Here is a 15,397-nt window from a genome sequence, read left to right on the forward strand (position 1 = left end):
GGTGGAATTACACTGTTGAAACACCTAAAGATCGGAGTTCTGTGATCCAGGAGGAACAGAGGAGCTTAGCAAAGAATCCTGGAGATAAGTCACTTAAGGAAACATAAACATTTCACCTTGTGATGTTTTGCTCGCTTAGTTGCTTTTCATTGCTGCTGGGGCCTGTCTGACTCCTGCACCTCCTTCTGGTGAGTCAGCGCTCTGCTGGATTTCCCAGCCCTGAAGCAACGGACGCAGGTTTAGTTGGCCCATCTAGCCTATGAGATTGGCTCAACTTTAAACAGAGCCATTCCTCTTGGACTAGCTGGTCTTTCCAAATGGAGAGGGCCTCTCCCAGCCTCCTGAAGCTTTAGTGCAGTGGCTCAGAAAGGATGATGTGTGCTAATGTGAGCACTCCCAAGAAATTGTAGTGGGTAGAGCCAGGAAACTTTAAAGTACCTTGATGTAATGGGTGTTTTTTTGCAGACTATGTGTTCTCTGGAGCGAGAGACCTGTTGCAGGCTTACAGGGCTAGTCAAAAGCAGTACGGACAGTTCAGTCCGCTGCAGGGCTTGGAGTCTTGGCTCTGAGTGCATGGAATAGGAACGAGACCTTTAAAACAAGGCTTGCAGGCAGCACCAAGCTGATGTGTGGAACAAGAGTATTTGCAAAGCAGCTCTGTGGTGAGGAGCGGTGCTGCTGGGGCTGGGCACCAGTTTAATTCAGGAGCACGTAGACACCAAGGTGAAGTCGTGCAGTGAGGTCTCTGGAAGGCACGGAGCTGTTTCCAGCTGGGTGGAGGCAAGAGCTCTGCAGGAAATCAGAGACCTGATGATGTTGGTGATTGTGGATCAAAGGACAGGAGAAAAGGTTTTCACCGCTGCAGGGTTGTTCTCCATACTCCCTACCTGTGGAAGCTGGTGATTCCAAGGCCTGAATTAAACTATTCTTCCTTGACCAGAAAGAGAAAACATGAACTAAGTGTGGGGGAGGCGGGGGGGGGGGGGGGGGGCATATAGCAGGGATCAAAATATTTGTTGGCAGATACTGGATAGCAAGACCTCCTATAGTCACCCTTCAGCTCATGCACAGCTCTGGACTTCGCTGGGATTGACCCAATCTGTGGCTGAAGGCAGTGGATTCTCTTGAAATCTGAGCTACCACGGCATGTACCGTTTGCCCCTTTATTCTGCTTGAAACTGAGTCCCGTCTGTGCTGAACCCTTGCACGCTGTCCTCATTGTGGTGGTTTTTCTTAAGAAGCAGTTCAATTTGTGAAGAACCAGCTGCTTTTTCTTATATTCCTGAAGTGTCAAGGCAACAGACCTGTCCCCAGTAGTTACCAGAAGGGCAACGCAGCCCTTTCCAGTGCACGTATGCCTAGACGCAGGCTGGGAGCGCTCAGGTCTTCTCTGCAAGCGCGTGCCCGTGAGTCAGAGCTGCCCCATCGCAGATGTGGGGTGCCCGTGCACGCTTTCTGGGACAAGCAGCAACCCATCCTCTGCGTGGACACTGCTGCTTCTGCAAGGCTGGGGGGTTCTCACTCTCAGGCTGACGGGGCATGTGGGCAGGCGGTGGGTATGCTCCAAGGGTCGGCTCGCCCTGGCTATGGCCTTGGGGCCATGTGGAAACCTGTGCCGTGGGAGCAGCGCTGTTCTGCTGGTGATGGTTGTCTGCATCCCTCTTGCTTCCTCCTTCGTCTGGGCCATTGTTCTATTTAGGAGCTGTTTTAGATAGCTTGTGCACCTTGAATTTTGACGGAAGCCCTTGCCTGAGTGGTTTTGTCCTCAGTCAGGGTTTGTGGTTGGGCAGGAAGCAGCTCAGAGGCGCCGTGTGTGCTGCAGAGAAGAGGGTTAGCTAGCCAGGGTTAAATGTGTTTATTTCCCTGCTCACGCAGGCTTTGAACGCGGAGAGAAGGGGTGTAACCCAGCGGGTTCACGGTGTTGCCGCCTTTGATGTGTGCCATGGGTGTTTGTGTGTAAAGAGCACCTGGATGTTTTTTACATGCGGGCGGGCCTTTCTGCGGGGAAGAGCCGGCAGCAGCCTCCAGGGAAAGGGTGGAGTGGTCTCTGCTTTGCTGAGGTTGGTTTGTCAGTGGTTGGCAGGAAGTGCCAGCCTATGGTGCTGGGCTCTGCAGAGCTGCTTGTTGTTTCAGCACAGATGTGGTTCATGGGGCGAGATATGGTGCTGAACATCAGCCCTGTTACCGTCTTCCGTGTACCCCTTTGCTCCAAGACTTGGCTGGCCAGCTCCCCCCTCCAGTTCCCTGGTGGCAATCCCTCCCTCCCTCAGTTGTCTGGCCATGCCTTCCTTCTGGCTGATGTGTCCCTGTGCATGTTTTCCCTGCAGGGCTCGGAATGGAACGCCTCCAATTTGGAAGACTTGCAGAACAGAGGGTAAGTAGCTTCGGGCCATCAGCTTAAAATCAAGAGCTTGGCCTCAGCACTTGCCTGTGCAACTAACTCTGTTCCATACCTGCTGCGTAACCTGATTTTTACTAAGGACTCTGCAGATCTGAACAAGCTCTTGCTTCCTCCAAACTCTGCATCCCACAAACAGGCACCCTAAAGTAAAGGAATCTCATTCCCTGACCTTGACTGACATCCCCTTGGTGAACAAAGGAAGCCAGCAATCTCACAGCTAGAACTAGCAAAAAACCGCAGTTACTTAACTGGATGCTGCATGGTTGGCTCTGCACCCCCTGCTCCAGCCCCCTGTCCTGGACCGTCTCACGATTCCAGGGGTGATTTGGAGTCTGGACCTCCGGATTGCGGCAGGAAGGAAAACGTGTAAAACGGTGTTTCTTGCTTTGAGGAGGGCCCAGTAGGAAGTGAAGCCCTGTAGTTCTTGGGCTTAGCACTGATGGGTTCCTCTGTTTCCTGCCCTTTCTACCTTTCAGGCTTAAGCTTAGAGTGTCCTTTCCCTAGGCCAGGTGGGTCTAAGCACCAAGATTTTGCCATTAAATCATTATTTACGGGTTTGGCTTATTTGTGCCAGTCCAGTGCGGGGGAGGGGGGGGAAACCACAACTAAGCACTCCACTGTATTGAATTGATAGCGTACTTCTGTACCTCAGAGAATCAGCCTGGAAAAATGGACTCTCCTTATTCATCTCAGGGTCTGCTTGGGTCAGACAGGTCCTACTCGACTGCCAGCGACCTCGTACCTGCTAGGGAAAAGGGATGTCATTCCCTTGCGCTTGTTCTGTCTGACACCCCAGCATAAGTGCAGCTCATAGGCATCTTACGAGTAACCCTCAGGGCTAAAAATACTGGCTGTAGTGTACATAAATACCATATGCTTTCTCTAGCAGTTTCCTTTCCAGTAAATTTAGGGATAAGAAATAAACCCTCCCCTGTGGCTCATTGTTACATCTCTCTGCAGTTATTTTATGCCTTTGTTTAACAATGTGTTGCTCACGAGCCTTCAGCCTTCCTGTGGTGTAGGTGCCGCAGGAGAGATTCGCAAAGGGGCTTTGAGGAAGCGTCCAGACGCTGATTGACCAGGCTGCACGGGAGCTCCGGTGGCACAAGTGTTGCTCACACTTAGTATAGAGGGTGGGCAACTTACTGACAGTGGAAGTTCTGTCCAGTATGTATGGGAACCCTGTATCAGATCCTAGGCTCTAAATGGCTCATCAAAACCTTTTGCTTGTGCTAGCTGCTGCTTTCTTGCCTCAAGTCCTGGTTTCCAAGGAGCACTTAGTACAGAGGGTGGGCAAGCAGTGTAAACTTACTGACAGTGGAAGTTCTGTCCAGTACGTATGGGAACCCTGTATCAGATCCTAGGCTCTAAGTGGCTCATCAAAACCTTTTGCTTGTGCTAGCTGCTGCTTTCTTGCCTCAAGTCCTGGTTTCCAAGGAGGTGTGTTTGAGACTGCAACCTCAGATGCTTCCCGTTTTGCCGCTCGCAAGGCAGGGCGGTTTTGTCTGCGGTGGTATCTCCCTGAACGGACAATGTTCTGCACCCTCTGCATTTGTGTCTGCCCTCTGTTTCCACGCAGGGTGCGGTACATTTTGAATGTGACTCGAGAAATAGATAACTTCTTCCCTGGGCTCTTCGAGTACCATAATATTCGGGTATATGATGAAGAAGCAACAGATCTTCTGGCGTATTGGAATGACACCTACAAATTCATCTCCAAGGCAAAGTAAGTCTCTTCAGAATAGGACACATTTAGAAGATGTGTACCAAGTATTTTATATTTTCCTACTGATTTTCGTAACTGTTCCCTGCATTGGCAGGTTGTACGATGAAGCCCACAGCCTGGAAGTGATTTCTTGGCGTGTAATGCTCCTCCCTTTAACAGGAGTAGATGCCAGTGTAGGTCTCTGGGCTGTCAGTTACAGTGAGTAATCTGATAGCGGATGCTGAAAGTAGGGCCTTTTTTACTGCAAAGAACTGCATCCCAGTTACATGAGCTGCCTCCAGTTAATTCAGCAGCCGCCTTAAGGGAGAACTGGTCAGAAAGCAGATTGGCGTATGTTGCCTTTGAAGTGTTTTCAGTATAGAAGTCTGGCATCTCTTAATCGTAGCTGGTGCCTGCAGTTTCTCATAGCCTTTAAAAGCTGGCTTGTTTGAGTATGGCTCAAGATTGACTTGACTTAAGATGGTTTCTTTTAAAAGACATCACTGTATTGCCTTAAGTATTGACTCTGGGTTGTTGTCATCCTCAGAAGTAATCATCATGCCCAGAATGTTTTCTGTTTGGGTTTAAATGATTGAGCCTCAGTATGGTGTAAGTTAATCTTCCCAAGTGGAGCAATTAGCGTACCTCCTCTTTGCCCTGTCTGCATGTTGTCAATCACCAAAAGCATTGCAATGGTTCGACTCCTTTGATTTGCCAAGTTGGGAAAGCCTCAGAGCAGTCTAAAGGCTACTACGGGTGCAGGTACAGGCTCGGAGAGCGAGCAGCTGAGCTCTGAGCTTCTTGAGGCGCGTGTCTCTGCTCTGTGGCCTCCGGGTTTGTCCTGCGGGAACTTCACACGGCTGGCAACCCCGAAAACTGAGCGCTTAAAGGAGACCGTTAAAGGTGCCAAACCCAAGTTCTCACAGCCTGCACCGTGCCAGTGCTGCCCAGCGCACGGTCTTCACAGAGAAGGGCTGTAGCCTTCCTCCTTGTATTTCACAGCAGAAAAATGGGGTTCAGTTCCTTGGAGCAGCACGCTGGCTGCCCTTTCAGGCTCTGCGCAGCCTCACCAGGCAGAATAGCTGTTCAGTGCACTCCAAGGCACTGTTTGCTCTGCCTTCGATAAAAAGAAACTAATTAAAGGCGGAGAATCTTCCGTCTGCTTGCAGCAGGCGCTGCGCTACAGCCATCGTCTGCGGTCTGTGCCTCCAGCCGTGGGGACGTTACCTTCCCACTCGCATTTGGGCAGGTACTGAGTGAAGGGCTGTTACAGACAGAGCTGAGGGGTGAGCTTTCCACCTACAGACAGTCCTAAAAAATGGTAGTATGAAGAAAAACCTGCCAGGTTGGTCCATGGGGCTTTTGGCTGGATGTGGACTTAGCAGTGTCTGGAGAGTTGTGGATGGGAGCTCGGTGGGGTTTCGGACACCTGACTAAAGCAATGTAGGTCTTGTTCAGCCAATTCCCCGACCCAGCAATATGCCGTCAGAAGTCTGCAGCGGAACAGCGTCTCTGTGCTGGAGGCTGCCCTGAACTCGGTATCTTCCAGGGATGTGTTTCTGAACCGTGACACCACCTGTGTGCAGTAGATGCCCTTTTTACTTGAAGGCTCGGGGGCCCCCAACATCAGGAGGATATCGACCTGTTGGAGCGAGTCCAGAGGAAGCCAGAGATGCTCCAAGGGATAGAGCCCCTCTGCCATGGGGACAGGCTGGGAGAGTTGGGGGGTTCAGCCTGGAGAAGGGAAGGCTCCGGGGAGACCTTAGAGCCCCTTCCAGTGCCTGGGGGGCTGCAAGGAAGCTGGGAGGGACTTTTTCCAAGGGCAGGGAGTCACAGGACAAGGGGTAACAGGTTTAAATGTAAAGAGGGAGATTGAGATGGGACAGCAGGAAGGAATTCTTCCCGCAGAGGGTGGGGAGCACTGGGACAGGTTGCCCAGAGAAGCTGTGGATGCCCCATCCCTGGGAGTGTCCAAGGCCAGGCTGGATGAGGCTTGGAGCAACCTGGTCTAGTGGAAGGTGTCCCTGCCCATGGCAGGGGGTGGGACTGGGTGGGCTTTAAGGTCCCTCCCAACCCAAACCATTCTGTGACTCCAATACTGCCTGGTACCAGTGGCCTCTTCGGGCTGAGCTCAAGGATGCTGTATTAGTCTTTAGCAGTCTAAAGCTTCAGAAGAGCCATTGTTACAAAATCTGTTAAGAATATTAAGACCTTGTTCTTCACTTTCTTTGTGTGTCGTGCTCCAGTGTGTAAATTGGATTATCAGACACATCCCAGACTTCAGCTGTGGCCACAGTGCTGAAAACAAGTTTGATAATGCTCTGGTAAAGAAGTTGCTATTTTCTTAAGCTTCTCAGAGGCCGTGTTTTCTATTTAATGATCCTCTTTCTGTCTTTCTCCCGCTTCAGGAAAAACGGTTCAAAGTGCCTGGTGCACTGCAAGATGGGAGTGAGCCGCTCGGCGTCCACGGTGATCGCCTACGCCATGAAGGAGTACGGCTGGAACCTGGACAGGGCGTACGACTACGTGAAGGAACGGCGCACCGTCACCAAGCCCAACCCCAGCTTTATGCGGCAGCTGGAGGAATACCAAGGGATCCTGCTGGCCAGGTGAGTGGAAGGAATGACCCTGGTGATTACCCGTGTTAAGGCATAATGCTTAAATGATTGACTCATTATTTTAATTGGGATTTCTATCAGTGCGTTATGTAAGGCTGTGATTGTCTTGGGAAAGATAGCGCTCTGTTTTCACGGGTTAGCTCAGCTGAGCCTGAGAAAATGGGTCTCATAAAGAGCTTTTAGGAGACTGTTTGGCTTCCGGGCTGGCTGTTTTTTGGAGAGTAGCATCCCGTGGACTGCCATCCGAATGCAGCATTTAGAGCTGTGCAGACTCCAGCAGAGATAAATGTGTTGCTCGTAACATCGCTTGGCAGGGAACTCGCTTTGTCTCCATCTCAGCCTTACGGTTCCCCGGTGAACATCTCCCCCCACACCCCCTCCCCCAGCAGCTGGTCTGGTTTTATTTAGATCCCGTCGGTGAGTGTTGGTGTTAGGGGAGGGGACAGGATGTTCTGTGCATTGCAACAGCGGTGTTTACTCCTGCCCGGAGTCCTGAGCCTGCTCCGGAGCTGGGCCCGGGTACGGACAAGTGTGTTGTAATCCCAAGCCCTATCACCTGATGAGCAAAAAGACAGAAATATTGCATATTTCTGAGAAATCCACTTGAAAGCTGTGTTAAGCAATGTCTTCACGTGCCATGCGAAGCTGGAAGGAGGTAGTGATACTTGGTGTTTCACCAGATTGCGGGGTTTTTGTTTAGGATCCTGGTGTGCTTCGCCAGGGAGCGCATTTGAACCAAGCGGAATTACCCGAGCGGAGCCTCCTGCCGCTGGGGGTGGCTGGTGGCATGTTTTGACCTGAGGAATTATTTCATAGCTACTTAGTGCCGCTGAAAGGTGCCTGCCTTCTGCTCTGTACAGCAGCTCAGGCACTCCTGCTTTAAGGCACACCACTCGCCTCTGTCCTCTCCTTGGTTTTGTCCCTCCCACCTGTCCTACCTGCTTCCAAAGTCCCCCTTGCCCCTTCTGTGCTAATGACTTACCATTCCTTATCCGCTCTCTACCTGCTCCCAACGCTCTGGCTGCTGAGTCAGGTCTGGATTCTCAATTTTTACACCGAATCCCTGGTGTAAGCTCCATTCACTGAAGCGTGCTTCCTCTTTCCCCCTCTGCACAGATTAGCAACTCGAGGGCTCCTCCCAGTTTATTTCCCTGGTCAGGTGCACCCACAGGATCTTTGTCCCTTACCTCTCCCCCTGCTCTGCAAACACTGCCTTAATGACCCTCTTTCTGAAAAAGCAGCCAAGTAGTATCCAGTCTCAGGATAGAGTGCAGTGGAAGAGAGATTTTAAGAAGTTGTGCTCTTCTGGGCTAAAATTCGTCGAGATGGGCACCACACCTGCCTTCGGTGCCCTGTGTGACACCAAACGCGCTGCCGCCACCAGGAAATAAAGACCAGGGCTTAACTCTGAGCTAGAGGTGACCCAGCCAGTGTGGTGTATTCTCCTCGGGCAGACTGGGAAATCAGATCTCGCTGAGGTAGTCTGGATGGAGGAAAAACAGCTTTTTCAGCCTGGGAAAACACACCAATGTCCTTTGCAACAGGTTGGAGGAGCCCGGGGCTGGTAGCAGCTGGTATATCACATCTCGAAGCCCTGCATTTGGTTTAGAGAAGCTGTCGGTGTGGTGGCTGCGGCGCCCCTGCAAAGCCACCCTGTACAAAACACTTGGTTAAGGAGTATGTTTTTCTGTCTCTTTTAGTAATTTCTTTTTTCCAGAGGTAAATACTTCCTCACTGCCCTCATTTATACGGTGTGTGGCTCCCCTCCCACTTAATCTCACCACTGCTCCTGACCTACTCTGCAAGTGCCCGTACAGTGGCACGAACAGGATGGCTCGTGAGGCTTCAAAAAAAGCAAGAGCAGCCCATCACATCTGTGTGTGCTGAGTGAAAAGGCTGCAGGAAGGGAAGCCTCACTGAAGCAAGGGATGGCCTCTCTGCTGCAGAAATGGTCCCTCTTTATGCAGCTCCTTTCTCAGCTCCAAACTGCTTTTTCTCCTCTGTCTTTCCCTCTGTTATTTAGCTTTGCCCTCTGGCCACCTTGTTTATTGCAGCAGTATTCCAGGACAGGTAAAAAAAACAAAACGACCAGATTCCCACTCATGTGACTGCTCCGATTTCAGAGGGAAGGTATGCGAGGGCAGCCATGTGCCTGCACTATCTGGTTACGGTTTTGTGTTGGGGTTATAGCAACTGGGATATGTTTTCCAGCTGTAAAATGAAAAGCCCCTGCCTGCTTTTAGTCACAACAACAAGCATGTTTTGCTCTTTGGGACTGTCATACTTCCTGGGGTTACTTAAACTGTCCCCTCCCTCTAGTGACAGGGGCAGAAAGGCTGACCCAGCCCCGTTCCTTTTATTATTTACGGAAAAGTTACAGGAAAAGAGTGTTTGGGATCCTGTATGTCTTGTGCAACTTGTGAATCAACAGCAGTAGTTTTATTCCGGAGCCTGGAGAGCTGGCTGCGGTGTGGTGGGAGGCGTGGGGGGCTCTGAGGCTGGTATGGACACAAGCTGGCCAGCCCTGCTGCCCCCACCTTGTGCCATGCCTGGGCGGTTCTCCCCAGCACCGGGAATGCTGCTCCGGAGGGTCAGGAGGTGGCTGCGGGCTCTTGGAAGGGACATGGGCTCCTGCTTTTAGCATGTCTTACAGGTTGTAGGACTGGAGGAGCTTGAGATTGAAAGTTAACACAACACACCTCTCCCGGCGGTGGTCGCCATCGGTTTTGGTTCTCGGATCGAGGCTGTGCTAGGCGAGCCCTGCCTCACGGAGAAGCCTGGTTGTGCTGCCAGCATCAGACTCTGCTCCCCGACCCGTTACAGACGGCACACATGCACCCGTAGCAATGCCTTCAGCCTCTGGTCTTGACCCTCCTCCCTCTGAAGGGGCCTGGTTCCGCCTGCTCCAACAGGAGGGTTGTAGCTGATGACGGGGTTGGAAAGCTAAATCTCTGAGGGATTGTTTTCCTTAGCTGTTGGGCACCCACAGCTAAACTGGGTACGTTGTAATTAACTCAACAGCATCTGTTAATTAACTGCACCCAATGGATGTGTCTGGGAGCGCCTGCTCGCACCAGCAAGGAACTGGGGAGGTTTTGCAAGGTCTCCTGCAGATCCCGGGACCTTTTCTGTGGTATCTGCTCTCCTCCTAGGGGCAAGCGGTGGAAGCACAGCCCTGTGGCCACCCGGCAAAGCCCCGCAGACGTGGCTTCGCGCTCTCAGTAACCCCGGGTGCATGGGCTGGGGTTTTTGGCAGGTGGAGCTGAGGAAGGTGATGCAATGCCGCAGTCAGTTCCTTGGCCTTATGACTGCTCGGACCTTCCCAATGGGGCTTTCCAAGAGCTGGAGCACTCCTGAGCTTCCTTCCTGTGAAAGGCAGGTGGTGTTTTGGTTGGCTCGTTGAGTGTTGAGGATGTCTTCTGCGTCGTACCCATGTCCCCTCGCCCCACCCTATCCCCTTGGCTACCAGCGCCCAGTTACTGACCACCGAAGCCAGTCAAAGAGGGAGCCCCAAGGGAGATGGGACTTCATTTGGTGCCCACCATCCCCTCACATTCCCATCTCTTCTGGTCGTTGCTCTCCTGAGGGCAAACGGAAGGAGCTTGCTGGCCAAGGACCAAATCCTGTAGTCGACGAAACGTCGTGTTTGTTGAGTAGGTTGATAAAATACTGCCGTGGAGCAGAATGGTGCTGTGGGATTTAGCTACTGGGAAGTGGCTTGTTGCTGGATCAACCTCTCCAGCAGCAGGTTTGGCCCCAAATTGTTGAGGTGAAGCTGTGTCAGTGAGGTCAGTGACTGCAGTATTTGGCACGGGCTTCCACATAGGTTCCATCCTCTCCCCACAAGGTCGGTCTTGGCCCTGGTGTGTGAAAACACCACTCAAATGTTCTCCTTTGCTTTTCTTCCCTGCAGCAAACAGCGGCACAATAAACTGTGGCGCTCGCACTCGGACAGCGACCTCTCCGATCACCACGAGCCTATCTGCAAGTCTGGGCTGGAGCTGAACAAGAAGGAGATCACCACCTCGGCTGACCAGATCTCAGAGGCCAAGACCAACGACAACCAGCAGCCGATTTCTCCCATCTACTCCGCCGAGCTCGACCGGGAGCAGCAGCTCCCCGAGGATGCAAACATGATCGAGGAGATGTGCGTGAAGGAGAGAAGGATCCACCTGGAGTTCACGTGTCGAGACTTCCACGCTGAGCAGATGGAGGACAAGCTGAACCTGAACAACATCAACGGCTGCACAGCAGGGTGCTGTGTAGACTCTGTCCCACCTGATAACTGCCATGTTTCCGAGGCCTTAATGCAGCTCCAGCACCCCTTGGAAATAACAGAATTCCCTGATTTGACAGTGGACGATCTAGAAAAAGATGCCCTTAAGCCCGATATGAACGTGCACTTGGTTCCCATGGAAGAATTTGCTACGTGCTTGAAAGACTTTCCCCAATCCCCAAACCAAAATTCCCCAAGTCTCCAGCAGAATCCCCAGCCCGAAGTGACAGACCTCAGCTCGGACAGAATTGATTTCTTCAGCGCTTTGGAAAAATTCGTGGAGCTTTCCCAGGAGAGCCGGTCGCGCACCTGCTCCCATTCCAGGTTGGAGGAGCAAGGGAGCGGAAGGAATGGGGTCTCCAGGGTGCCCGTGCTGGAAGTGCCGCCTGCTGTGGATGGGGCTGCAGATGCTCGAAGGAACAGTTCTGGAAACTCTCCACAGGCATCGGATGACTCTTCCACAGACGAGGAACAACAGAAGGTTGGAAGAACTTGCTCGGTGTTTTTGGGAGCTGCTGCTCCAACCTGTCTGGGTAGCGCCCTCACTGGGAGGTTGCTGTGGGCGGGGGATTTTCTGGCCCTGGCTTTCACCGAGCAGGGTAGCCATTCGGGGAGGGATCGCTAGATGCTTCCCCTTTCCTTCACTTGGAGTTATTTGCCCTTTTTCTGCACTTCTTCCCCAACATCTGCTTGCTGGCAGGGACAGGGCACTGCTTGAGGCGACCTTGACCCCACCTGCTCTGCCCTTCTCATGGGGAAACTTATTTTTGAGTTCCACATCAGGAGAGCGCGAGGTGGGACGTGACCCACTAGCGCAGCTGAACCCGGCCAACCAGTGTCCCAGACCTGTGCAGTGTTTATCCAACTGGAGAAATCCACCATGGAATAGGACAAAACTGGCACCATTCCCTGCTTGGGAAGCACCAGCATTGGGAAAGTGAATCAAGGCAGATTTAGAGCCTTCGCTGCTGGAGGAGAATGGGCCTGTCCAGCCCTGAGGATCAGGCCCGGCACAGCTCACTTCTCTCTTGGGTAGAGAGATGTTCCTCACAAAATTTAGTACCCTCTGAATTGAGGTGCCTTTCTCTGATAATTGCTTTCCACCCTCCAGGGCACGCACAGGGATTGATGATGTCTGGGGCCATCATTTTCTGGGAGCCCCTCTTATTTAAATTCCACGCTGCATTGCTTGAGTCTTTTCCATCTCCACGTGAGGCAATAAGGCTCTTCCAAACATAATAGGCCAACACTCTCTCCAGTGATTTGGCAGGAGGAGCGTCTGTGCGGATGGGGAAGCCGCTCTGGCCATTTTCCTCTGGGAAACCAGAGCATCTCGGTGCTTGGTCGTTCTTTATGCTGTACTTCTGTTTGCTTACATACGTGAGCAGAATCTCACGTTTTCAGTTCAAACCTGCACTTGGGGCAGCATTAGGATGTTGGGTTTTTTTAACTCCTTTCCCTTATAAAGAAAAAGCAAAAATCTAAATTTCCCTTAGAATTCGTAGCAATTCAATGAAAGTTCTTAAATCTCAGTCTGAGTGAAAATCCAGCCTGGAAGATGTTAAATGCAGTCCCAGAGACAATCATGCTTCTGTGTTGGTGATCACGGCACGTGCGGTCTATCCCCACCCGCTGGCACGGGCGCTTTGTGTTGCTTTTGGGACGTGCACCCCTGTTTCCTTGAAGCTGCTGCCGTTTGCTCTGTGCCAGCACAGCTGATCCACTTTGTAATTCTCCTGTTTCTGCGTTGCAGGAGGTCCCTGAGCTGCCTGCTGCGGGCCGTCTCACGAGGTCCCACTCGGAAAATGCCATTTCTGTGAAGGAGATTATCACCGAGATCGAGTCCATCAACCAGGGAGCGGGACCCCCTCAGCAGAAAGAGGGTTCAGCCAGCCTCACCCAGACACCAAAGAGGAACACGGTGCACGACCTGCCGGTGGAGGTGATTTGGGCATCAGAAAAGGTGGAACAGAGCGAAGGAGCCTGTGCTGGACACCAGGAAAAGGAGAAGGACCCTTTGCAAGCTGAGCAAGAAGCTGCCCCCTCCCTGCAGCCGTCTTCTGGTAAATCAGACCTGGAGGAAAGCAGCCCTGGGGGGGAGCAGCAAGATTGCAGCTCCATCAATCCTGAGCCCAAGTGGTGTCCCGGCTCCGTCCGGCGAGCCACCCTGGAGTTCGAGGAGCGCTTGAGACAGGAGCAGGAGCACCAGCACGCGTCCCCGGTCTGCATCTTACCGACCCGCAAGAACTCCAGGAACGACTCTCCTGCTGCTGAGCTCCTGCCGCGGGGGAGGGTGAAGAGCGGGGAGCCACCCTGGGAGCTGGCTCCGGAGGGTGACAAGGCTCGGGGTCTGGGCACGGAGGAGCTGCTGCCGCCTCCCGGGGCAGAGCTGCCTGCACCCCTCACCCTGCCTGCAGACCCCGGCCTGGAGCAGGAGGGCACGGCACAAGAGCGCAGGACAGTGGTCTCATTTGATGGGACGGAGGAGCCATCTCTGCCCTCCCTCCTCCCAAGGAGATTAGAAATCATCGAATACCCTCCCACGGGCAAGCCTGCGGAGCATTCCGATGCAAGCTGTGAGCAGGGGGGGCTGGCCACATCTGTCCCGTCCTTAGATGAAAACTTGAACCCTTCGTTGTGCTTGGAGAAGGCACCGGCCTGTCCCGGAGCCGCGACGCCGGCAAAACTCGCACCCCTGGAGCACGCGGTACACGAGCAGGTCCCCTTGGCCGTGGGCAGCCCCGGCGAGGAGGGTGGTGGGTTACCTGTTCACCTCGGCGCTCCTTCTCCCTCCAACCCGGTGACCTCTGCGCCTTCGGCCGGCCTAGATGGCTGCTCTTACCCCTACGTAATTCACCTGGAAGGCGTCACGGAGCAGAGCACAGCGACAGACGACGAGCTGGTGATGCCGCACGGCGTTGAGGGAGACCCGACTCTCCTGTTCAGGGACAGCCCCGAGCTTCTCCGCGGGGCAGGTGCTGGCACCCCGAGGCGGCTGAGCGGCGAGGACTTCAGCCAACACGACGAAAACATGGACCTTCTGGACATCTCTTTCCTGTGCTACGGCCTCCCCCACAGCTCCAGCAGCCGCAGCGTGGGGGAGCGCAGCAGCAGCCCCGGGCTGGTCAAGCAGCGAGCCAAGGAAATCGAGGCTCGGATCCGGCACGCGGGACTCACCACACCCTCCCACATGAAGCGCTCGGCATCCTTGGCCAAACTGGACTGCCTGGACCTCTCCAAGGACGACTTAACCGAGAGGGAGTCGGCCTCTTCTGATGCCAACCCGGTGCTTCTCACCTGCGTCGCCCTCGGACGAGGTTTTGGCGGAGGGAGATTGGAGAGGGGTTCGGAAGGCGTGTGCGGAAAGCATCGCCTTTCCTCCCCGGAGCCCGCTCGGCATTTTGTGGAACAGCTCAGAACAGCCGAGTGCATTGCCCAGAGCAAGCCGGTGGAGAGGCCGCTAGCTCAGTACGCCAAAGAGTGCGGCTCCAGCCAGCAGAGTTTGTTTTCCAGCGCCGATCCGACGTGGACTAGCTCCGAGGAGGGTCCTCCTCTGCTCCAGGTGCAGGTCCTGGACTCCTTATCTCCGGCTCGAGGTCTGGCTGTCGCGCCCCGGCAGCAGCACGGGAGAACTCACCCTCTGCGGAGGCTCAGAAAGAGCAGTGACAAAAAGCGGACAACCAACCCCCTCTACAACACGATGTGATCCCGAGCCCTCGGCTGTGATCTCGTTCTGAGAACCCGTGGCGCTGCGTTCACCCAAGGGGCAGGTGTAATATAAGGAAGATGCACTTTATTGGTTAATTTTATATATATTGTCATTTTACTGTTCCTGGCGCATGTAGGTGTGGGTTGGTTCTTCTGTGTGTGACTCTGACTGCAGGACTGTTTGGGGTTTTTGTTAAGTTTTTTTAACTCTGATAACCTCAAATGTTCTTTTTTTTTTTTTTTTTGGGCTAGTTTGTTTTAAAAGAACACCTTTATCGTGCGAAAATCGACATCAGCTTGCTTCAGCAAGGTGGAGTTTTGCTTAGAAACCAGGTCCTGGTTCCTAACTTGAATTTTCCCTGTACCTCGAAGCGGTGCTGGGCGGCTTTTTGGGTGAGAGCCCCCTAAATGTGAAGGCTGTGCCAAGGTCCCTGTGTTTGGCCTTTTCTTTCTGCAAACTGGAACTCCACGATGCTGGCAGATCACTCCACCCACCCCCACCCCAAGGCTGGGTTTGGCTGGTGCATCCCCAAAAAGGAGCACACGGGGGGTGTAAATCCTCCCAAAAACCCCAGGCACGTGGATCAGCGCTCCCCTCCCACTGCGGGTCACGCAGAGCCCCCCGTTTTGGGGTGAGCTGGAGCAGAGCTCCTCCGTGAGCTGCCAAGCTCCGCAGGGAGGAGGAGACC

General features: G+C 53.4%; 1 protein-coding gene across 1 annotated transcript in view; it reads left to right on the forward strand.

The window, feature by feature from the left end:
* Positions 1-14,706, forward strand: part of SSH2 (slingshot protein phosphatase 2) — a 32,677-nt gene extending 17,971 nt beyond the window's left edge. The window contains exons 10-14 of the mRNA XM_010152354.1: positions 2,328-2,374; positions 3,981-4,127; positions 6,515-6,715; positions 10,638-11,481; positions 12,754-14,706. Coding sequence (XP_010150656.1) covers positions 2,328-2,374; positions 3,981-4,127; positions 6,515-6,715; positions 10,638-11,481; positions 12,754-14,706 — 3,192 coding nt within the window. The remainder of the gene's footprint in view (positions 1-2,327; positions 2,375-3,980; positions 4,128-6,514; positions 6,716-10,637; positions 11,482-12,753) is intronic.
* Positions 14,707-15,397: the final 691 nt, after the last annotated feature.

This window comes from Eurypyga helias, unplaced genomic scaffold (assembly GCF_000690775.1).
Source record: "Eurypyga helias isolate BGI_N326 unplaced genomic scaffold, ASM69077v1 scaffold22565, whole genome shotgun sequence".
Lineage (NCBI taxonomy): Eukaryota > Metazoa > Chordata > Aves > Eurypygiformes > Eurypygidae > Eurypyga > Eurypyga helias.